The sequence below is a fragment of the Musa acuminata genome, chromosome BXJ3-1 (genome assembly GCF_036884655.1).
Source record: "Musa acuminata AAA Group cultivar baxijiao chromosome BXJ3-1, Cavendish_Baxijiao_AAA, whole genome shotgun sequence".
Lineage (NCBI taxonomy): Eukaryota > Viridiplantae > Streptophyta > Magnoliopsida > Zingiberales > Musaceae > Musa > Musa acuminata.
The window spans coordinates 12,980,000-13,003,642 of NC_088349.1; the positions used below are offsets into that span (position 1 = coordinate 12,980,000).

At 41.2% G+C, this 23,643-nt stretch overlaps 2 protein-coding genes across 6 annotated transcripts; both read right to left on the reverse strand.

Annotated features, from left to right (window-relative positions):
- Positions 1 to 8,494: 8,494 nt before the first annotated feature.
- Positions 8,495 to 13,036, reverse strand: LOC103996638 (uncharacterized). Of its 3 annotated transcripts, XR_010492880.1 has the most exons (5): positions 12,537 to 13,035; positions 11,109 to 11,269; positions 10,746 to 10,904; positions 8,958 to 10,655; positions 8,495 to 8,834 (listed from the first exon to the last, which is right to left on the reverse strand). XR_010492880.1 is itself a non-coding variant. In XM_065135198.1 (4 exons), the coding sequence occupies exons 2-4, from the start codon at positions 11,260 to 11,262 to the stop codon at positions 9,223 to 9,225; spliced, it is 1,746 nt and encodes a 581-aa protein (XP_064991270.1). In that variant the 5' UTR covers positions 11,263 to 11,269; positions 12,652 to 13,036; the 3' UTR covers positions 8,495 to 9,222. The 3 variants fall into 3 exon arrangements, 2 of the variants coding, with proteins under 2 accessions (XP_064991270.1, XP_009415866.2); XM_065135198.1 differs by having other exon boundaries at positions 8,495 to 10,655; positions 12,652 to 13,036; XM_009417591.3 differs by having other exon boundaries at positions 8,495 to 10,655.
- A 1,738-nt stretch (positions 13,037 to 14,774) lies between these two features.
- On the reverse strand, positions 14,775 to 23,027 carry LOC135585380 (nuclear transport factor 2-like). Of its 3 annotated transcripts, none has more exons than XM_009417579.3 (10): positions 22,850 to 23,027; positions 21,346 to 21,395; positions 21,125 to 21,262; positions 20,095 to 20,401; positions 19,799 to 20,025; positions 19,316 to 19,487; positions 19,116 to 19,237; positions 18,970 to 19,035; positions 15,935 to 15,998; positions 14,775 to 15,335 (listed from the first exon to the last, which is right to left on the reverse strand). In XM_009417579.3, exons 1-10 carry the CDS (start codon positions 23,025 to 23,027, stop codon positions 15,004 to 15,006), a joined length of 1,656 nt encoding a protein of 551 aa, XP_009415854.3. In that variant the 3' UTR covers positions 14,775 to 15,003. The 3 variants fall into 3 exon arrangements, with proteins under 3 accessions (XP_009415854.3, XP_064993213.1, XP_064993212.1); XM_065137141.1 differs by having other exon boundaries at positions 21,346 to 21,403; positions 22,850 to 22,983; XM_065137140.1 differs by having other exon boundaries at positions 21,346 to 21,406; positions 22,850 to 22,983.
- Between the last annotated feature and the right edge of the window lie 616 nt (positions 23,028 to 23,643).

Sequence of the window (23,643 nt, forward strand, 5' to 3'; positions counted from 1 at the left end):
TTCCACCGAGCGGGCTCCCAGCCCCGCCGGCCGCAAGCCTGCTGCAAGCAGACCGCCGGCCGGCTGCTGCAGGCACAGCGCTTGCGCATGCGCCGGCGCTGTGCTGCCTGGCTGCGGCTGCGGCTGGCTGCAGGCATGCAGATCGAGGGCAGCAACTGTTGCTGCCCTTCCTTGCTTTTGCGTCAACGATTTTGACGTCAATATTCTTCCTAAACACAACACACGCAGTTCAAAAACCAATCATTCGCACGAACAACCTGGCTCTGATACCACTGTTTGGGAAATCATAGGGGGGGGGCGACATCATATGCGCAGCGGAAGAACAAGAAAACAAAAATCCCCGATTCCCAAAAAGATGTTCATCGTCGTGCGAAGATTGGTGCGCAAAATCCGCAAAAACACAAAACTGCGTATAGAGATTGTGTTACCTAGGGAGATCGTATATCCCTGTTTCCTTGCAGATCCTTAGGAGAGGGTGAAGGAGGTCAAGCGTCCTCCTCTCTAGCGGTGATCCACACAGCAGGGTTGCGACGACGCTCAAAACTCCAGGCCTACTCTGAGGTGGAGAGGGAGAGGAGAATAGGAAGGGCAAGCAAAGACTCTAGCCTATGAGGCTGTGAATCCCTCCTATTTATAGAGATCCCGTGTCAAAACCCTAATGGGTCCTTTCCCTAGTGGGTATTGGATCTGCATCCAATAAGACAAGGGCTCCGTCGGATATCTCATATCCGAACCTCTACTCATCGCAATGCCTACCATATGTGTGTGACCCTCTAGGCCCAATATCGAGCTGGCCGTGAGTCATACCTGTCAGAACTCCTTCTAACTAAGTGAATTATTATCTCTGTAATAATTCACTCGACTCATCGACTACGGAAGTACTAGGCCACTACGCCGTAGTCCCCAGACGATACAGGGGAATCCAATCCATTGGACCTGTCTGTCCTCAGTTACCATGTACCTATAGTCCCTCATCCATCTAATATCCCAGAGACCGTATATCGAGCATGGTGCTGTCAGACCCATACGGTTTCTACTCGAGTCTCGCTCTAATCGGATTCTCCCGGAGAACTCTTTCTCTCTCAACCCGAATGACCCTGGCCAGGGATTTGTCTGAGCAAGAACACATGGGATATTCCTCTCATGATACCGAGAGTGGATGATCCTCTATCGACACTCAATAGCCCTCGTAAGGTCGACTACCACTCCCAATGACCAACTGTACTAGATCTGGGAACAGCCAAACCTATAAGTCTGGTATCAAAGAGTGGAGCACTCATACAGGACATCCTTGGTGTCTCAAGTCTAAGAACCAGATACACCACTAGGACTACGGAATTGTTGTCTGACAATAAGGCATCATCAACCATCCAGCATTCCGTAAGCGGATCAATCAGTGAACTCATTCTCCAATGAGCACCTGTACTGTATCCCTAGTGTCCCTACACGAGCAGCTATGAGACCAGCTGCATCCATCATATGGACGGGTATACAGCACACCAGTCTATCCGGTTATCACGATGTCCCTCTCGAGTAACCTATGACCGGGATTATTTAGGATATGTGTTTAAAGGTGAATCGATCTCATTATCGTGATCTCATCACGATCCGATTCCCATTGCACAAATCCAAGGACATCACAATATATATGCATTTATGCAATAGTTATAAAGTGATATACGCCAAAATATAATAAGCAAAAAGATTCTGTATCAAGTCACACGTGCCATCACTCACGTGATTGGCTTGCTGGGCACTTATGACTAGCAGAATTGACATTCTGTTGCCCGGCACGTCATTGGTTGGCGCTTCATCTGATTCTTCAGCACATCATCCTCTCTTGCGGCTTGTTGCCCAATCGGCGGTTGACCTCCGCAACCCCGATATCCTTGGTGCAATTCCACTCTTCTTGGCCCGATGCCCGACGTCCGAAGCCTTTTGCCATCCAATACCCTGACGTGATCTCCTCCGGCGCAACGTCAATTCTTCCTACATTAACTTGTCTAATCCTGATCGAGTAGACCTTCATCACTCAAAATGCAGTTTAAATTATAAACACATGCCAAGTGGTTTCATCATCAAAATACGAGATTCAACATCTTGCGGATCCGAGTGGTAGGCTTTCAAGTTGTTGGCGTGAAGAACATTGTGAATTTTGAACCACGCCGGTAGTTGCAACTTGTAGGAGACGTTGCCCACCTTGCTGATAATTGGGAAGGGCCCTTCATACTTGTGCACCAATCCTTTGTATACTTTGTTCTTAAAGAATTGGAGTGCTGCTGGTTGGAGCTTGACCAGCACCAAATCGCCAACCTTGAACTCTTGCGGTCACCTTCCTAAGTCTGCCCACTTCTTCATTCTTTTTGCCGCCTTCTCCAAGTAAGTCTGAGCAATATCTGCATTTCTCTGCCACTCTTTTGCGAAGTGGTAGGCTGACGGACTACTCCCAGTATACCCGATTATTATGGTGTGAGGAGTTGACAGTTGTTATCCTGTAATGATCTCGAAGGGGCTCTTGTTGGATGCAGAGCTCCGCTGCAAGTTGTAGGAGAATTGGGCAATATCCAATAACTTCACCTAATCTCGTTAGTTGGCACTCATGTAGTGCCGAAGATATTGCTCTAGGAGCGAGTTGATCCTTTCAGTCTGGCCATCCGTCTGGGGGTGGAGGCTTGTGGAGAAGTATAACTTCAACCTCAATAATTTGAATAACTGGGTCTAGAATCGTCCCAAGAACCGAGCGTCTCGATCACAAATGATATTATGTGGGACTCTCCAATACTTCACCACATCCTTCATCATCAGCTTGGCCGCCTCCTCTGCTGAGCAATGTAGGGGAGCAGTAATGAAAGTTGCATACTTTGAAAATCGATCGACCACCACAAGTATCGATTCGAGTCTCTCTACTACTGGCAAGCTTAATATGAAATCCAAGGAAATGCTCTCTCACAGACTTTCTGGTATGGGCAACGACTCCAAAAGTCTCATCGGCTTCTGCTGGTCCACCTTATCTTATTGGCAAATGAGACACGTTCGAACATATTCCTCTATATCAGTCCCTATCTTCGGCCAGTAGAAGGCCCTCTCCATGAGAGCCAAGGTTTTGTGAATGCCTAGGTGTCCTGCCCAAAGGGAATCGTGACACTCTCTTAAGAGTTCACGCCTCAGATTGTCTACTAGAGGAACATAAACCCTATTCCCTTTGATGTAAACGAGTCTCTCTTAGACCAAAAACCGTCGTGCCTTACCTTCTTTAATGAGCTGCATCAAGGTTACTGCCTGGAGATCACTGTACAAACCATCCCTAATCCTGGAAAGGAAGTTGGAGTGTAACTAGCTTGCTTGGCCTCTGCCCTCTAATTGTACGACATTCACACGCTCCACTTTCCGACTCAATACATCAGCCATGATATTTGCCTTTCCGGGCTTGTACTCTATTGTTATATCAAACTCAATTAGGAAGTCCTGCCATCATGCTTGCTTTGGGGAGAGTTTCTTCTGAGTTTAAAAATAGCTCAAAGCAATGTTATCTGTCCTTAACACAAATCGCGATCCAAGAAGTTAATGTCGCCAAACTCGTAGACAGTGAATCACCGTTGTCATCTCCTTCTCGTGCACCAGATACCGTCACTCGGTCTCATTGAGTTTGTGGCTCTCATAGGCCACCGGAAGACCCTCTTGCATGAGTACTCCCCCAATAGCGAAGTTTGAAGCATTTGTATAGAATTCAAAGGGCTCCCCATAGTCTGGTAATTTGAGCACCGGTTCTTCCAACACAGCAGCCTTTAGATCTTGGAATGCAATTTCATATTTATCAAACCACCTCCAATGCTGCCCTTCTTCAGCAACTCCGTCAGTGGAGTTGCACGCTTCGAATACCCTGCTATGAAGCGTCGATAGTAGTTGACGAAACCAATGAAGGATCTCAACTCTAGCACCTTCTTTGGGGTTTGTCATTCCATAACTGCTTGCACTTTCGATTTGTCCATCCGAATGGAGCCATCACCGATTCTATGCCCCAAGAATAAGATATCCGTTTGAGCAAAGTAGCATTTCTCCCTTTTCACGAACAAAGTGTTTTCCCTGAGAATCTTGAAAATTGTTTAAAGGTGCTTGACATACTCCTTGAGCGTTTGACTGTAGATGACGATATCATCCAAGTAGACAACCATGAACTTATCCAAATACTCTTTGAATAGTTGGTTCATGAGAGTGCAGAACGTGGCCGGAGCGTTGGTTAAGCCGAAAGGCATGACCAAGAACTCAAACGCTCCATACCTGGTCACACAGGTAGTCTTCGCTTCGTCGCCTTTAGCAATGCGTACCTGCCAATACCCCGACTGAAGGTCGAGTTTTAAGAAATACTAGGCTTTGCCCAATTGGTCGAATAAGTCCGCGATGAGCAGGATGGGATACTTGTTCTTCACCGTCACTTTATTGAGGGCTCGGTAATCGGAGGCTCCCATCTTGTTTCTTCTGGAAGAGAACTGGAGCTCCGAATGGTGCTTTAGAACTGCGGATGAGACCACTGCTTAGCAATTCACCTAACTGCTTTCTGAGCTATACCAACTCTGGAGGGGGCATGCGGTAGGGTGGTCTCGCTGGAGGCTTCACTCTTGGCTCCAGCTCGATGTGGTGATCGACGCCTCTACGTGGCGGTAGAGTCTTCGGCAACTCGAGTGACATAACATCCGTGAACTCCTTCAGGACGTTCGCTACCACAACAAGTTCATGAATGACATTCTCGTCAAGTGGCTCTAGCTTCAAAGCAACCACGAATGTTAGTTCATCTTTTCGTACCCCTTTCTTCAATTGTAATGCCTATATATGTTGGGGTTCCCTGGTTCCTTTTTGAGAGACGGGAACCACATAGGGGTCGTCACCTCCCATCATACATAGGGAGTTTAGGAATGACATTAGTACCAACTTTGCCGCGTATATGAATTCCATTCCAAGAATCACTTGGAAGTCGTCTAGTGGCATCGCCATCATATTTGTGCTCCCGCTCCATGTTTCGATTTTGATGGGAACTCCCTTTGCCAACTCGAAGATTCGCTTGGCCTCCGAGTTCACTACCTTCATTCGACTTGGGCTCTTCTCCAAGATCAGCCCAAGTTGCTTTGCTTCTCGATCGGCAATAAAGTTGTGGGTAGTGCTCGTGTCCACCATTGTACATCAACTCGCCACTTCCTGCTTTTTGTAGTCTTGTCTTCGTGTTCTCCCCCACTTGACCTTGCATGACATTTAACAAATGCATTGCTCCCATCCGAGGTCTTTGCGACTCCTCACCGTCGCTGTTGGATTCAGAACTACTCGAACTAAGAGCAACAGCCTTGCCCTTGTCCGATCAGGGGGGGCAGGGTGGATGGAAGCTGTTAAAGCATTGAGTGCCTATTTTTGTGGGCACTCTCTCACCATGTGCGGCCCTCCGCACAAGAAGCATCTGCTAGGTTTCGGGGCCTTACCTTTCGGGCTTGGCCCTTTATAGGAACTCTTCTTCCTTTATTTGCCCCCGAGTTCCTTCCCTCGAGAATATTTTGGAGGGCGATTACTTGAAGATTGTTTCCTTTTTCCTGGGTCTTCAGAGGAAACAAAGTCGGTGAGCATTTCTACGATAGCAATTATCCCGATCACATCGGCGACATTCCTTCGATGTAGTTCTTATTGAGCCCGTGGCTTCAAACCATCGAGGAAGCTGAATAACTTATCCTTCTCGGACATGTCCTATATGTCCAGCATTAGCGCAGAAAATTGCTTCATGTAATCTTGAATGGAAGTATTCTGGTAGAGTTGTCTCAACTTCATTCTTGCGACAAACTCTGTATTCTCTGATAGGAACTAAGTTCTCAACTCCCGCTTCAAGTCCTCCCATATGTCAACTCGACATCGACCTTGTTGGATCTCCCCCCAATGGGTTCACCACCAAAGTTTTGTATCTCCGTTCATATACATGGTTATTATGGAAACTTTGGTTTCTTCATAATCAGGCCTCGTAGCTCGAAAGTATTATTCCATGTTAAACAGGAAATTCTCGAACTCTTTGGCATCTCGGCACCTCCATAACAATACGGCTCGGGTGCTCTCAAGTTTTGTGTTGGTGCAATGTGGGTATTACTTCCTCCTGCATTCAGTGCCCTCGTGAGCATGGTCACCCTAGAAGTGAGTTCCGCCACGACTTCCTGCAGGTGTAGCACGGAGTCTTTGGTGTCATCTGACAATCGATCGATTAGGGCCGCAACCTTGTTAATCTGAGACTTAACTTCTTCTTGCGAGCTCTCTACTCCAATAAGCCTTCGTTGGCCATGGTAGAGTTCCTCCAAGCTCACTTCAAGAATATCCAAGCGGGTTTTCATCGCTGTGAGTCTCTCCTTATGGCTCTTCTTCCCAGTTGGCGCTCCAGATTGTGCCTCCTCCGCTCGTGGAGAGTAACCAACTTCTCGCTCGTCATGTTCGCTGCTGTGCTCCACTTGAGTGGCTCCAACAATATTAGAATGAGTATGCACTTGTAGCCCACCTGCGACTGCTTGGGGCAAGGGTCCGGCTTGCCCCGTCTTGCTTGATTTGCCACGATGCTTTACCATGGCGAAAATGCAAAGTTCCTTCACTACTTGCTCGAATTGCTTGCCCGCTCTGATACCATAATATCATGGACTTAGCTGGAATTGCCTAAGTTGTGAGGCACCGTTACGGTAAAGACGTGAACTTAGCTTGTGTTGCTTAAGTCACGCCTCGCCCTTACGATGTGTGTCCACAAAGATTTGCCCACTTGCAACCTCTCGCAGGTCTCGAAGGACCTATAAAAGAGAAAGTTATTAGTTCGAAGAACGAGCGACGGACAAGTCCTAACATCTCGCGAAAAGGGAAAGCTTTACGAGCAATTCAGTGAGCACCTTGCGTGCACAAGAGAAAAAAGGGAAAGGAGGAAAACAAAGACTTTAGAAGGTTGAACAAACAGCTACAAGTCCACAAACAGCTGCTCACCGGGTGCTTGGCGCGACAACAAGTTCTCGTCAAGGTAACATGTGAACTTACGAAAGATTGTTCAACGCCCGATACTATACCAAAGCCCCATCCCCCATGGTGCCACCCGGGTGGTTCCAGGGTACTGAGATGGCTGACGTTTCTCGTGCAGCAGCAGGCTATAGAAAACAACCCGTGGCATACGAAAACGAAGCTATTTTGAGCTGTTTTACTCGGTTTGGTGAGCGATCGCACTATAGTGCTGTAACTTATTTAAAAATTTACATTTTTACAAGCAAAAGGACATAAAACCAATCCAAAATATACTGCCACGCAGTTGTAAATGTAAACACAAACAACAAACGGTTCATTGAACAGAGTTGTTATGAGCACGCGACGACCGTTCGTGACAGTGCAGCCCTTTCGTCACTCTACATTTGTACCGACACTGACGTAGTTATCAAGCGGCATTGACGCAAATATAGAGCATCAACATTTATATAGTCCTCTTCCTCCTCTTCCTTTACCTCACCTCTCGTCATCGCTCTCCCTCCTCATCCTCCTCCCCTAGCAAAAATTTGCATAAGTCTATAGTATTCTCTCCGACCACTACATCATTCTCGTCGACCACAATCAAAACAATCATTCACAACCCTCAACAACACCAATGTTCATCAATATTGAAAATATAACGTAGACGTTGAAATCATCTTTTTGCCCATCATTTTCGTGTCATTTCTACTCGTGTTGTCACATGTTGAATCTTCTATCAATAAAATCGACAACGTTATGGTAAATGAAGTTAAATGTTTCACTTTCATAGAGATTTTAATGTAAATTTTTTAAGTCTAAGGATCGATATGCTAAAAAGTATAGTGAGATGCGGATAATTTGTAATTAGCTCAGACATATTATATTTCTTAAATTTTTAATATAGATTAGTTATATGTGATATGAGATTGGATCTTAACATTAGGAGAGAGGGAGAGAGACATATACGTTATGTACTAAAAATTTGAAAAGGCAAATACGATATGCAATACCCCTTCTTAATTTCCCACTATCTCAGTTTCTTCATGGAGAGATTGCGTGAGGAAAATCTTTAACCCGAAGAAAAAAATAAAAGAGCCTCTCAGAATTGTTGAGACATGTTTTTTTCTCTTCTGAAAAACACGTATCCAACTATTGCCTATTCTCATTTTTCCTATAATTGTTTCTTTATTTATTAGTAGCAGTGTGATTGCTTTATTCATTGTTTACACCCTACCCTAGTATTATTAACATGGTTGCTACAATCATGCATTAGCCCTTTGCTCAATTCCTCCACAAGCTAAATATTTGTTTTCCAAGGTATCAGAAACATGCTGTTAAAGCATCAATAAACGAATGAACATAAACAAGAAAAGAGTCATCGGAAAGATCACATTGCCAATGCCCCGATTTTTCTATTTTATTTTCTGCATTTGATAACCAGCCATGAATTTGAGGCATAAAACCGAATTTAAGATAAAATCACATACAAGGAGAAATCTCAGATGCAAAATAACACAGGCACAATAAATAAATGGCCAAAAGGAAGGCAAATGAAGAGAAGATATGAGTAAATCTTCTGATATACAAGTTAGATTTGCAAATGGTTCAATTTGCATTAAAACTGCAGGTAGAGATGCAAGTTACAGCTCTGCAACAACACAATCATTGAAAATTGCTTGCAATTGACCTTGCAAGAGTACCAGATGCAGATAAATGTGTAATCCAAGTTTGGAGTAAATGTCAGGGAATAAATGACTGCTGCTGTCTCCCTATTGGATGATATCCCACATGTCGCTAAAGAAATCGAGGTGAGAGGTATTTGCTCCATCAAATGGTTGCTGCTGTTTACGCACATCACAAAGGAAACAAGATGATGCCAGAGAAGAAAGAATTTGTATAAATTGAGGACATATGAGAAAATATATCTTCATAGACGAAACAAATATATAGATGCAGAATCTGACCATAAATGCTGCCAGTTCCAACTAACTTTTATTCCTCCGATACAGCCCAATAGATATGACTTTCAGTATGGCAATCTTTGTTTCATTGTAAAAGCACCAGTCATTACCTACTTCACAAGAGCATGGGACAGTTTCGACCATCCAGTACACCCTAATCATAGACTAAGTAACTTCAGAAACTCTGGTGCAGTCAGATGTGTCATAGCGGGCAACATAAGGTGAAGCAAGGAAGCAAGTACCCAAGACAAATTGGGGTCACCATAAACTATGACAGGTTTTCACTTTCCCAAGGTTCTTCTCCAAATACCTCATCTATCACATCGCATGTTGATAGGAAGTCCTCTTTCTCTGTTCCAGAGCTATAACTCAAGTCCCAAGCTTTTAGGTTGTGATGACCACAGAAGAAACTGTTATCTGTTAACCCACTAAAACCATTGTTCTGATACTCTTTATGCAAGTTTTCATGGTCCCCAATCAAGCCACGCTGGAAGTGAAAAATATCAACAGGATCACAGATATCAGCTACATTGTGCTGACCCTCATAGGATGTGCATGAATGGTCCTGAATGTCTTGCTCCTCAGAACAATGGTTCGAATTGCTTCTGGTAAACTGCACGCTAGAAAAAAGGTTCGACTCACCAGTAGTACATCCTTTCACATCATGCCAGGACCATTTTTCATTTGGCCTAGAAAAGGTGCAATAATCGGAATCCTCTATATCATCAATTTTTTCCGTTATACCTGCTTCCTCAGGATCATCTTCTTCACCAGAAACAGCACCTTCATCTGCAAGAGGAGAATCCACCACAGAATCTATTTCATCTTCCTCTTCCGTTGCAAATTCAGCATCATCACTTTCTTGCCATTCATCATTATCGCTGTCTACATGAAGCAGTTCCAACCTATTCTGTGCAGCCCGCTTTCGCAACATGTATACATTAAAATAGTAGCTTACTAGTTCTTTACTACTTCGAGCAGGAAACACCTGAGGCAGTTTCTCCCAGAAATTCTTGCCCAGTGATGCAGGATTTGACAACACAACTTCATGGAATAGTTGTTCCTCCTCTTCAGTCCATTTTTGAGCTACAACCTCACCCATATCACCGAAACCCAAGCCCACAAACCTCTCCTGCCCCAGTTTTCGCATAAGCTTTTCTCTAGCTTCCATCACATGCTGTCTCAGGCATCTGATTGAACCCTCATCTGGGCAGCTACAGTCTGTATTATGGTGTAAGACTACACCATCTGAAGCCAATAAAGTAGAATCAGGCATAGGCATTACAGGTGCCCCAAGCCATTTATCACTGACACCTCCATCAATTATAAGATCATCACATGATGATGAACTTGTCACTGGGGTCAGTGGAGGAGAACAATCATGATAATCCCTTATATGGTTCTTAAATTCATGGGATCGTAACTCTGGAATATCAGCCTGATGATCCATTCCAATAGCAACATGCTTCTGTTTGAAATAATTAAAATCAGGTGAAAAGATCTCTTCATCCTCATCAAACTTGGCTACTTGACAAGAATCTCCAAAGTAACTAGGATAAGAAGGCAGCCTAACATGTGGGTCCAAACCAATTTCTTGGCTAGTACCCTGTGTGAACCAGTGGCTGCAAGTTGCCTGAATAGCAAGGTCCTCAGTGACAGGAGCAGTTCCTTGACCCTTCAACTTTAAGTCCTCAGCAGCAACTAAAAACGTATTGATATAGTCAGATAAAGTTTACTCGCTCCCTTCAGAATTTTATATTTACCTGATAAATGCATGAAATACTAAATCACCTGCTGGCATCTCTTCAGAGGCACTGAAGCCAATTTCTTCAAATGAACTCGATTGCACATTGTGGTTCGCTTGCTTCGAGCGCTTGTTTGCAGCGAGGCAAGCCCCATCACCACAAAGAGGTCGTTTGCCATTGCCTGATGGCATTTCACTGGTGTTGCCTGCGACCCATGACAAGCTACAATTGTCAGAGGGAGAAGTAGGAGAGTTCTGATATGGAGGGTCAGAAGTATAATTCTCAATTTTTTTGGGAAAATTAAAGAAAACCTCCTCCTTTTCATCTTTAGATCGGAAAAAAAAAAAGGACATCTAAGCCAGTAACTACTACTTGTAACTTGCACAGTAAATGTTTCCTTAAGAGTTACCTGAAGCTGGTGATTTGGTAGGGATAGATTCACACCGAGAATCTTCATTAAATGGTGGATGTTGATCATCACAAGCCAAATGTCTTACATCTTCACAAGAAAATTGGTCAGCCATGTGATCAGCAAGAGACTGATCATTATGGTTAAATACCATCTTTAACCTGCACAAGTAATGAACCATACAAGTCTAAATGGGATGCTAACAAGTAAAACAATTTAGGAGATTAAGTGAATAACAATCTGTACGTCAATAAAAAGTAAAGAACACAAATAGATAATAACACAGAGAAGCACGACATTTTTCTAATAAAAGAGTAGATTTAGACATTGCGATCGAACATCATGCATGATTTTAATCTCAGTAAATGGTTCTCCAATACAAACTGGTATAAACCAAACAAAAAGAAAAAAACACAGTGTACAACTCGAAGGAAAGCAAAATATGTAGAACTAAGACTTATATGAAATGTTGGATATGTCAAGTGTTTGACTTCGTTTATAACCAAGCCTATTGGCAGCAACATCAATAATAGGCTCATCCAAAAAAATCATCTGGTCTGCAGGTTAAGGGCTCAGTAAATAGCTAGTTTGCAAGGTCACAGCCCAGCAAATACCAGTCACAACCATAAGTAGACATGAAGCTCCAAAATATACAGAACAACATTGTGTCACAATAAATTCTCACAGAGTTTGAAACATCCAATCAAACATTTCTACTTTAAAAATGTAACCAAAATCCAATATCGTTTCTACTTAAAAATCTCATTCAACAACCACAAATTACCAGAGAACCATAACCAAAAAATATTAAAGCTTCTTGAAAAATCCATGCAAATATCCACATCCACTTGTAAATTTTTGGCCCTTTAAAATCCTTAACTTCTAAACCATAATGCCTGTTTTGACTGTGATCCTAATTTCACCAAACGACAACCACAAAACTAGCTTTATAGGTCACTAACCATTGCCATGGATCTTTCACTCCCTCTACAATGCATGTTTAGAGGGAAAATGAACTATATATGAAAAGACATAACTTCCACCAATTTTTTGCGTCACACGCCAACTCCAACTTGAACAGAAATCTCCTAGATAATAACAGATTCAAGTAAATGTGCAAAAAGATCACATGAGACAATTTAGGTCCTTCAATGCCATATGAATGTTGGAGCTTTGGAAGTAATATTTCCAAACATTCTCTTTTTTTATTAAAATAATTTCTTTGCCTTCAAAAAATTCTCTTTCACGTGAGAAAAGATGTTTTAAACTACCAACGAGCTGACATTTCCAAATTTAGAGTGATTAAAATCCGTAAACCCTTAGGTCATAGTTAATCGAGAAATTAAGACCAACTAAGCCAGTTGAAAAAACGATATGGACAGATGCACGTTGCCCCATGAAATAGGTAGAATCAGGGAGCTTACGTACCCGAATAGAAGCAACCTGATTACGATCCCGCAAATGCAAGGACGATCTCAAATTACAACAGGGGAAAAGCTACAAAGTCCAAAGCAAGGTTAAACGGAAGAGGAGGTATTCAGACCTAACAGGACAAATCGCTAGAGGGCGACTACAGCAGGTGGATGAGAGAATCTACTGGTGCAACAGATGGTGGAGATCCAGATCGAAATCGAGATCAAAACAAGGGACGGAAAACCGAAACCCTAGAAGAAATGGCACGCCCTTGGAGGGGAGGTCAAATGGGCAAGAATCGAGGGCGGCGAACGAGGGGGGGACAGAACACGGTCGTGGATCCGGGACTTGGAGCAGGAATCGGAGGGAGATGCGGATCGAAATCGGTGAATTTGACGAGGGAAAGACCAAAGAGGGCAAAAGGCTCGCGGCCGTCGTTTTTCTTTATTTTCCTGTAATAATCATTTTATTTTTCTTTTTTAATTTTAATTTTTTTTATTGACGTCCTGTGAGAAGCGCTTTATATTATGCGACCTAATTACTGAGATAAATTAGCATTTGTTGTATTCTTTTGAAGGATGTTAATGGAGACAAAAAGATCTATCAAATAGTTGAAACTTATAATTTTGAGTAGAACATTTGAGTATTAAAATATTAAAATATTATTATTTCTTTATTTGTTATTAGAGACGTTTGATTTTTTTTTTATAAGGATACTTAAGGCTTTTTTTTTGTTATATGGATGAAAAAAAATAAGATTATTTTTACTACTATCATCTCGGGATTCGAGCTCGTAACACTATTGGCGTGTTACGATGGTGGAATGGTAAGTTGATGGTTAAGACTAAAGTGCGAACAGTTATGTAGCTTAGCTGTAAAAGCTTTCACAAAATGAGGATGTGAATTTTTCTATAAGATATCACCAGATTATGTAATTGGATGTAGCTACCAATTTCCACGATGTAGTATTCTCGTAGAAGAACATGTTCCGATCATGAGTTAATTACATATTAACTAGTCACATTTAATATTTTGATTCTTATATTATGAAATAGTGAAACATATATATTCATTTATCATAACACCATCCATTTTATTAACAAAAATATAAAAACAAAAGATGAAAAGATAATTTTAACGTTTTAATTGATAGTGACAAACGACATCGATGGTGATAGACGACGAGGAGACGCAAGTGATTGTTTGGATGAGAAGAACGACGACGAGAGGTGAAGGCTACCGCGTCAACGCTGATGCAGTTGTTGAGTAATATCGCTTTGCATATATGTCAGCACCGATGCAGTTGTCGAGCGTCAAAAGAACCATCGATGCATATGTCGAGCCGCGTCACTCAACAATTACGTCAATACCGACGTAAATATAGAGTGGCCCTCACATCTCATCACTGTTCTCCCATCTATAACAATCACATGCAGCTCCCACGTCGTCATCCACCACCATCGATGTCATCAACCATCGTCAACTGAAATATTAAAATTATATTATTATCCTTTATTTTTGTTGATAAAACCGATGATATTAGATTAAATAGATCTAAATATTTCATCGATGTCAATATAATAAAATACTAAAGATAATGCTCATTTACAAGAATGAGTCATACATATCTTTCCTTTTGTTATTAGCTTCTTTTTTTTTCACGGTTATAAATTATAAGAGGAAAACTTCAAAATTACAGCTCTTAACTCTAACATGATGCTTATCATTTTGTCCTTGCATAATAAAATATTCTAGTCGTTAGCTAACTGTTTCAATCGTTTCTTTTATTTAATAATTATGACCATTTTTAACCATTAAATATTTTTTTGGCTGGTCTTATGTCTTCAAAATTGTTTCAAAAGATGCATGTATATAGTAAACTCCATGATCTTATTTTTAGGGTATGTAAAAAAAAAATTATTCTTTTAGTCCATTTTATATGAATTTCATGCATTATTTTACTATTAAGAATATGAAAGAGACTTCCATCACACATTTATGAAACAGTCGGTTGTACTTTCGGATTATTCCATCCTGGCATTCTATCGTTATTTGCATTTAAATTGTTGTTTATATTATAATTAGATGGTCACAAGTCCACTCTGCATATCCATCCACAAGAATTTTCTCAGCATTCACATGCGCACATTTTTCTGGTTAAAATCGGGATTAAGAGCTTCAGCAGCAGTAAATGACAAGATGAAACCAAAAGGAACTTCCTCGAAGACAAACTAATGCATACACAAAAGGACCAATTATAACTAAGATGTACTCCTTCAATGAAATTCATATCTAGAATTTGATCGAAAGATGATACAAGATGCATCAATCCCCCCAAAAGGAAAGTGGAACCATTGTCCACAGTGGCAACCCAGTCAAAAATTGATTTCCCATAAGGTTTCCCAATTATAGGTCAGATACCAAATCAAGAAACAGATCGATTCGACATCAATGTGAAAAGGCAGAATCATCAAACGATCTACTATGCTGAAACAGCAGTTATCTTGGGTACTCCTCTCGAGCGGCTTACGATCATGCCATCCCCATCCCCATTCTGAAAGGTGCGCTGCTCGATCATGCCATCCCCATTCTGAAAGGTGCGCTGCTGATAACCATCGCTGCCACGGAATCCTGGGCCCCAACCACGGCCAGAGTACTCAGCTCGGTTCCTGAACTCATTCCTCCTGGAGCCCATATTGGAGCTGAAGCTGCCGCGTCCCCGGAAGTTGTCGTTTCTGAAAGCACCTCTTCCCAACTGGAAGCGCCCTCTCCCACTATTTCCAGTGCCATTATTGGTGACCACCCCATTAACGACTAACACAAGTAAAACAATTAGCATCATCAATCGAAAGAATCAAACTTTCCAATAGTTACATTTGGGCAAGACAAAATTCATCATCCAAGAATGATTCGAGTCCACTGGATCAACAACATTAGATTCAGAAGGAGACCTAACAACTAACAAGGATCTGTCTGATTCAAAACTAGTAAGTTCAGGATGCAATGAGAAAAGAACAGAAACAATGAAAAATAAGAAATCATAAAGGACTTGTAGACAAAACATCTTCCATTTATATGCACAAAGTTGTAACAAGATCCCGTGAATCTTCAACATTCAAAAGATAGTTTATCAGCATGCATGGCAACAAAGTTTGGACCATTAAGCTTAGGAATTCATTAAGCATTAGCTGCAGCAAAACAGTTTCTAGCAACCACTAGGCCTAGAACTGTATGACCTAAAATGCCATTTCAAGATAACATAAGAAAAGAACAGGATATTTGAAATTACAGGAACAATCTATGCTATAAAAACAGTAGCTATCAGACTAAAAAATCAAGACAAATTGATAATGAAATGAAACAGGCTTTTGCATATTAGACATTAATAAACTAGGTGAAGAAAGCAAACTTGCCTCGCGTTGTTGTTCTCTTCTCCTCAACAATAGCCTGACGACCTCCAATCATGACTGGTGATGCCTAGGAGTTTGTGGACAAATCCATGATGTACCATCAGTAACGAGAATAGCGAAGAAGAATAATGGAAGGAGAATATACATTCTTGTACATGGTCAAATTTTCATAGAAGACAAGCATTCACATTGCATGTATATACATGCACCTATGAGATATGGAGACACAAGCATAGACAGATAGAGTTGCAAACACTATCAGTCTGCAGTCTATCCAAAATATGATCAAGGCTTTAGCTGCAGAACATTTATTATCGACTGCATGCAAACGTTGGAAGAAGTGGTATCTGCAGTATAGAACATAACAGGTGCCTTACTAAACCGAATGAAGCAACAGAAACGTCTATATATATTATCGACTGTGGTTATCTTCTATTTCCTGCATATTTTCCCATCAATCAAACATCTAATTTCGTCAAAACTAAATCTCTGCAAGGATTTTTGCCTACTCAAACAGAGGAATTCCAAATTCAGCCAGGCCTATAACCCCTACACAACGCTTCGTGCAATGACAATGCCCCCGACTAAGCAGTAAACCGCCCTCAGCCATTGCCAAGCATGACATAATCAACATCATTTTGAACCCTACAGAGGGTAGGGGTAATAGCTAATCCTTCTATTGTAAGAGACACATGTGCATCATAGCATCGGTATCAACAACAGAATTCCGCACCACTTCCAACACCAATGCATTGGCACTCCTGGCCACTGGACAACTAACTGTGCAGTTACAAAAACAAATCAAACAGACTCTTCAAACAGCAAACGATGAATGCCCATATTTAGCAAAGGTACCCCAACGAGTTTTGCTATTTCTAGCAGATCAATTCTTCGGATGCATGCCTACTCCTGAAGGCTCGGTCTTCCGTCACCTCCCTTCACATGGAGGACATGACATTATAGTGGTATGAATAAATGTGTTGGCATGACTTTGACATTTAAGCGACTCTTTTAAGTCTTTGACGATAAAATTTGGGTCATGTCATATGTGACATGTCAAGAAAGAATCACAACAGAATATCAAAAGTATCATGCAATTTACCCTAGATAATTGGATAGTTTATTGGAGATCCAAGAAAGAGATTACACACGAAGGTTTTACCAACGATGCATGCCACCTTGCTTGTAGCATAAGATGATGTAATAAAAGCAGAGGAGATGATTAAATAGCACACTAGAAGGAGCCAATTCCAAGGATCCTAACAACAAGGTTGTCAAATTGGACCTATTTCAGTCTAGGTCAATCATATCTTTTGGACCAGCTTCCTCGGCTAAATGAACTACATCATCAGCCCCATGATGTCATGATATCAATGGTATCATCAAAGTCATCTCATACCATCACCACTTAGTTAACAGAGAGAAGAAGAAAACAACTTTGCTTCCAGTATGACGAGAAGTGGACCTCTATGCTCCCTTGGGCATAGATGTACATGTGTAGGTTTGGTACAGAAAAGTTTTCAGCCGGGTTAGCATCTTCACAATTCTAGCACTAGAAAAGTCACAGTGCAAGAAAAACTCCCAGTTGGACCTCAAATGTTCAGATCTGCCACTCGCTCCAGGAAGATCTTGTGACCAAAAGCAAGAAGAATGAGTCAACAACTCCTAATTTCAGTGATTTAAAAAGCGCTAGGCGCCAAAAGGTACCAAGGTCCAAAAACGCCCGAGGCGCTAGGCGCTCGCCCGAGCGAAGCGAGGCACTAAAATATAAAAATATAAAATATAATTAATAAATATAATTATTTAAAATTTTAAATAAAAATATATAATATAATTAATAAATATAATCACATTAACAGTATAAACCTGCTGACGGAGAAACGAGGAAGCAGCGACGAGCGGCGGCAGCAGCGGCGGCGAGCAGCGGCAGCGGGAAAGGGAAAGGGAGCGGAAGGCGCGAGCAGCGGGAGGCCTCGAGGGAGGCGCGAGCAGCGGGAAGGCTCGCGGGAGGGCTCGCAGGAGGCGAGAGGGCTCGCGGGAGGTGCGAGCAGCGGGAGGCGTGAGCAGCGAGAGGGCTCAAGGGAGGCGCGAGCAGCGGGAAGGCTCGCGGGAGGGCTCGCAGGAGACGCGAGCAGTGGGAGGGCTCGCGGGAGGCGCGAGCAGCGGGAAGGCTCGCGGGAGGCGCGAGCAGCGACAGCGGCGAGCAGCGACATCGAGCGACGAGATCGCGATCGGGATCGGGATCGGGATCGAGAGCGGCAGCGGCAACAGGTTAGTGTTGGGTTAGGGTTAGGGTTAGGGTTAGGGTTAGGGTTGGGGTTATATCGGTTTAGTTGGTTCGATTGAACCAACTAATAACCGAACCAGGACCGAACCAGACCTAAAATTCTGGTTCGGTTTACCCAGGCGCTCGCCCGAAGCGCCCAGCGCCTGGGCTCAGGCGAGCGCCCAGGCGGCGCCTGTTTGAAGCGCGCCGCCTGGGACATTAGCGAGGCGCTCGGGCCTCGCCTCGCCTCGCCCGAGCGCCTAGGCGAGCGCCCGAGCGCCTTTTGCAATCACTGCCTAATTTAACATAGAATGGGGTCTCTAACCCAATTCTAGGAGCAGCCAACCTATCTTAGTATAATTTGGCTCAAGGGGAACATGAGATACTACAATCGCACAGGCCTGAATAAGTTATCAGCCATACCTGGAGGATTATTCTGGGTTAGTCAACCAGAGTTATAAGATGGGGATTTCAGATAGTTATCAACGGTACTGTGACCAATAATTTATACAAGCCTATTGACTACAAAATCATACATATGTATTATCAAGAAAACATAATTTAATAAATATACATTTATTTTCTAAAATCGCCATAATATATTACTAGAAACACTATAAAAGGTTTTTCCAAGTCAATAAAAATCACATCCAAATCTTATCTCTATAGTTTTTCATTAATTTCTTTTGAATCATAGATTTAACTTCCCATTAAGATATTAAGAAACAGCATAACCTTCAAATTGAATCCAGCACAAGTCCAATAATGATACCTCAATTGCAGCTTGCATGGATTTCAGTGACTCAAACTCAACAAAGCCAAAACAGTAGCGCTCAACCTGCCAAAAAACAGAGAGGCAAAAAAGGTAAAAATATCAAATAAAATAAATGCAAACACAAGCTCAAGAATCTGATAAACCTTGTGGCTTCTAACTTGAACACCACCAGGCTTAATAGGTCCAAATTTCTTAAATTCCTCCTCAACTTGTTCAGCAGTTGCATTCAAGGATAAGTTCCGAATATATATTGAATGTCCCTCCTCTGCAAAACAAGAAAAGACAAATATAAGGAGAATATAAGTCTCAAAGCAACATGTAAGGCAGTGAATTCTAGAAAAACCTTCAACATTGTTGTTATTCTCAGGGAAATTGTTGCTAGCAGGATGAGAAACTTCTGGGGTAGAAGCCGGCGCTGGAGACACAATCACTGGTTCCTGAGGGGCTACCTCCACCTTTTCCTTGGGAGTTGTATAAACTGGTACTGGTGATGAACTCCCTTTCATCACTTTAACCTGCCAGTAGAATTCAATTTGGGAAATAATTAGCAAAGAAAGAACTCCTAAACAAACTAATATTGCAGATTTCTAGAGAACAACGTTTTTCTTGAAATTTTAGACCTCTAACATACAGCAATGGATAGAAAACAAAAAGAAGCTATTTTGATGAGATAACACTCAGAAAAGCATAATATCCTAAAGAGATAATAGATCACAAAGGTATGGAAATTACTATTGGTGCAAAAATAATCAATAAAAAAGGTCAAAATACAAAGCAGATGATGTGTTTTAGTCACAAATGGCCAGTTTATCAAAAGTTAACTCACAATGGATGCATACGACTTCTTAGGCAAATCATCTTGACCTCCAGAGGCAATCACTTCATGAACTGTCTGTGAATCACTTTCACCTGTATCGGCTGGTGGATCCACAACGACCTCATTGTCAAAACCTGAACCACCATCCTCTGATTGGTTAGGTAATTCTTCCATATTGTCAGCATTCTCCTCTAATAATGGAGTTTCTGGAGCATCATGCTCTTGACAAGTTGGTTCTGCAAAAGGACATAAAAAGGTCAATTTATCCCAAGAAAAAGTTCCAAGTTCACAAAAAATCTCCGTACCTGCTTCAGGAGATATAGGAACTTGAGGTGAATCATCTTTTGTGCCATCACCCAACATATAATTCATTTCCCTTTGCCGTGTTTCACTCAAAAATCTGAACACATCATTCAAGACAAAGTAACCTCCTTTTTCCTGAGGGGCAAGGAAGAATGACTGTGCAAATTTCCTCCGAATAGCATCCTGTCCGATGAATGATCCAGTCACTACAATAAGCACCCCATTCTGGTATGAAATTTGTGAATCTGCTGTCTCTATCTCAGTGAAACAGTTTCTGAAGTCCAAGGACATTATCATGTCATTGATGGCCTGCTCCATATTGAAACATGCACAAACAGTTAATAAATCTTACATGGGATTAGAAATGTTCAATGGACACCATATGATACAGCAACAAAAATCTAATTGACTGAAAATACTTTCTATCCAAACACGTGCTCCCTCGACCAAAGATGCTGTAGTTAAAAGAACACAATCAACACCAATGATAACTGAATCACAATCCCTAAAATCTACTTGTCAAATCCAAAAAAAAGAACAAAACATCTACATTTTTTATAGTTACACTGTTTCTTAATATTTCACCACAGAATTCCTTTGGTCTGCAAAACTAGTTTCCAATTTTCACAACAAAAAGTAATTAAAAGAATATAGAAACATTTAGTTATATTAAATAATTCATAGAACAATGAATTAATAATTAATAAGGATAATTCAATTCCTCATGCACTGGGTACACCCAAGGATAATTCAATTGTCTGTGAAAGGAATACTTAATATAAGCAGAAAAAAAAGCAAATAACTCAGAGAGGAAAAGGCACAAAATGAGAAACATAAACCACGATATTGAAGGAACTGGTTAATATTACATATAAACTACTCAATGGAATTGTTTCATTCTTAAGCATTCATATATTTTGCTTATACGGTTATGACAAACTAGATAAGCAAGTTCTTAAATCTGAAAACGGAAAACCAACATTTTCTTTTATGCCTACACGGAAGTAATAAAACTATTTTTGATAATCATACTTGCACCGACATCACTGAAGTCATCTCTCCATCAGAATTTGGGCGGTTTACAGTGCTTGAATCCTGATAGAACTTGTGAACCATTTCTGGTGATTGATGAAGAATGTGGTAATATTGTTGCACAAATGCACTACCAATCTGTGAAAGTTTTAACCAAAGAATCAGGTTTAAGGTGAAAAACCCAAATTTACGAAAAAAACTAACACACAACCAACTCATACCACTTGTGGAGTTAGAGAAGAAACAGGAGATGCGGCTGCCAATGCCATTCCTGTGGAACTACTAAAACAGTAAAGAACCCTATCAGGGTAAAAATCTTTAAAGTTAGAAGCGCAAGTACAGATGATTTATAGCCTTTTAAAATTCAACAAAGGAAGCATCATACGAGGGAAATCATGATATCAAAAGAGTTACACACAATATGCAAACACACTCTAATATCCAGAAAGAAGTTAACCCAAGGCAAAAAGTAACCAATCCCCAAGAAAGTTCAAGGAAATCTAAGCTTAAGAAGCAAAAGATCTACCAAGGTTCATCATAAACTAACACCACAGAACATAAGATATTTAATATTCATCATACATGCAGGAAAATATGTTAGTATGAATGGGCATGCCCTTTGATATTCCTAATATTCTTAAGAACTAGAGGAACATCAAAATTGACCCCAAAAAAGTCCAAATAATACATATGCAACATAAGAGCCAATTTCCATCCTATACTCTATAGAACAAACAAGATATTATATAAGTTAGAAACAAGCAGAACAATGAAAGTATAACTCAAGATTGAATTGTGTCTCTGGGTCAATACCATGGAATAAGCACAATAAAAAGATGGTAAAAAGAACAAGAAAAGATTGCAGGATTCTCAGCAAACTGTCCAATTCTTGGCCAACTATAGATAGATTAAAAAATAATTTTCATAAAAGAAAACTACCTTTCTCTAACAAGGATAGATTATCATTTGTTGTCCAACAACATTATGCACCACCCTCGATGAGCAAACACAACAGAACTACAACAAGATATTGCCACTGAACTAATAGGTGCAAGAAGTAGAGTCCAAACTTTCACTAGCAGATGCTCCCACAAGTCATTGGACAGCTTCCAACAAGCACATACAAATGCTTTCGAAAGAAAGCATCCCTCCAAGCCCGCACTCATCATCTCAAAAAGATGCAGGTTCTCAATTCTAATCGAGAATTGATTGACAACCACAACAGACTGACTAATTAAAGAGACAAAACCAGAGGGCACGAACCAAATCTAATATCCAACCATAGGAATCCAACATAGAACTACGCAACAGTAATTTGATAAGGACCAAACATAGCAAGCAACACCCAGTCGGAGCATCCATTTTGATCTCTATATGCACCACGACAGAAGTCCTACACATAAATCATCGTAACTACTCGAAGCCGACATCCAAATCACCGACAATTATTACCAAGAAGACCTGCAGTCTCAACTAAATCCACACAACAAATTAACTGCAGAACCCTAAATCCCAACTACCAAAAGCATCCACCGATCAGATCAGCAAAATGGACCGACAGCACATACAGCAAAAGCTTCTCATTTCAACTCGTCGGTACAAATTAACCGGAAAGAAGAAACAACAAGCAGAGATCAACGAAAAAGACTCGACAAGAGAGAGAAAACGAGAGAATCTTTTCAAGTAAGCAAATGCATGGATCACAAGAACGAAGGCACGGGTCACCTTCCTGCGGATCGAGAGAGGACGGGGAAGAACGGGCGTGGGCGGAGCTCCGCTTCGATCGGAGCCCTAGGAATCGAGCGAGCACGAGACGAGGGTCGAGCGCCGCAGTCGTTAAACGGGTAGGGCTTTTTGGGTTGCTGATGCCACGAAGAGCGGGTTCGATGTGCGTCAGTGACATTTAAGCTTCGTGTGAGTCGGCACAGAGAACCATAGCTTCCGTGTGAGTCACTCATATTTACGTTTCCGTGTGAGTCACCACACGAAGGTTGATTACTGTGTTTGGCCTCTACTCGATGCCATCAGTATTACATTTCGCATTTGCCTTATTCTCGAAATAAATATTTAAATTGATTTATAAAGATATGATAAAATTTAAATACTTTAAATTCATGATTCAGATTCAATAAATTAGTAAATTAATTATCCCATCATTTATGATAAATATAACAAAGAGGGCACAGCTTTTAAGATTTTTTTATTGATCCTATGAATTTATTTAGATTTAAATTTTATAAGAGGTTTAAGAACTTAGTTCAACAATTTTGGAATGCTCTATTTTTTTCTTCCTCTTTTTTGAGTTCTCTACTAATCTTACGAGGGTTAGAGGTATGCTTTCTTTTTAGAGTAGGCATATTTTGGGGAATATTAAAGAGAATTTTAAATGTTCCAATATGAGATATTGTATTTAGAAGATAAAGATTCAAACTTGAAGTTGAGGACACAATATGCCATCATCACTTTATAATAAGTCCAATGCTCTCATTAGATAAATTAACTTAAAATGCTGATATAAA

What these genes read in the sequence shown, in the direction of transcription:
- LOC103996638 (XM_065135198.1), bottom strand. Translation starts at nt 11,262, where the DNA reads ATGGTATTTAACCATAATGATCAGTCTCTTGCTGATCACATGGCTGAC. An exon ending in TACCAAATCACCAGCTTCAG is followed by an intron (nt 10,905 to 11,108) that starts GTAACTCTTAAG and finishes CATGGGTCGCAG; the next exon opens with GCAACACCAGTGAAATGCCA. An exon ending in CTCTGAAGAGATGCCAGCAG is followed by an intron (nt 10,656 to 10,745) that starts GTGATTTAGTAT and finishes ATACGTTTTTAG; the next exon opens with TTGCTGCTGAGGACTTAAAG.
- LOC135585380 (XM_009417579.3), bottom strand. Translation starts at nt 23,027, where the DNA reads ATGTCACTGACGCACATCGAACCCGCTCTTCGTGGCATCAGCAACCCA. An exon ending in GAATAACAACAATGTTGAAG is followed by an intron (nt 19,238 to 19,315) that starts GTTTTTCTAGAA and finishes CTTGTTTTGCAG; the next exon opens with AGGAGGGACATTCAATATAT. An exon ending in GAAGAGAACAACAACGCGAG is followed by an intron (nt 15,336 to 15,934) that starts GCAAGTTTGCTT and finishes TACTTGTGTTAG; the next exon opens with TCGTTAATGGGGTGGTCACC.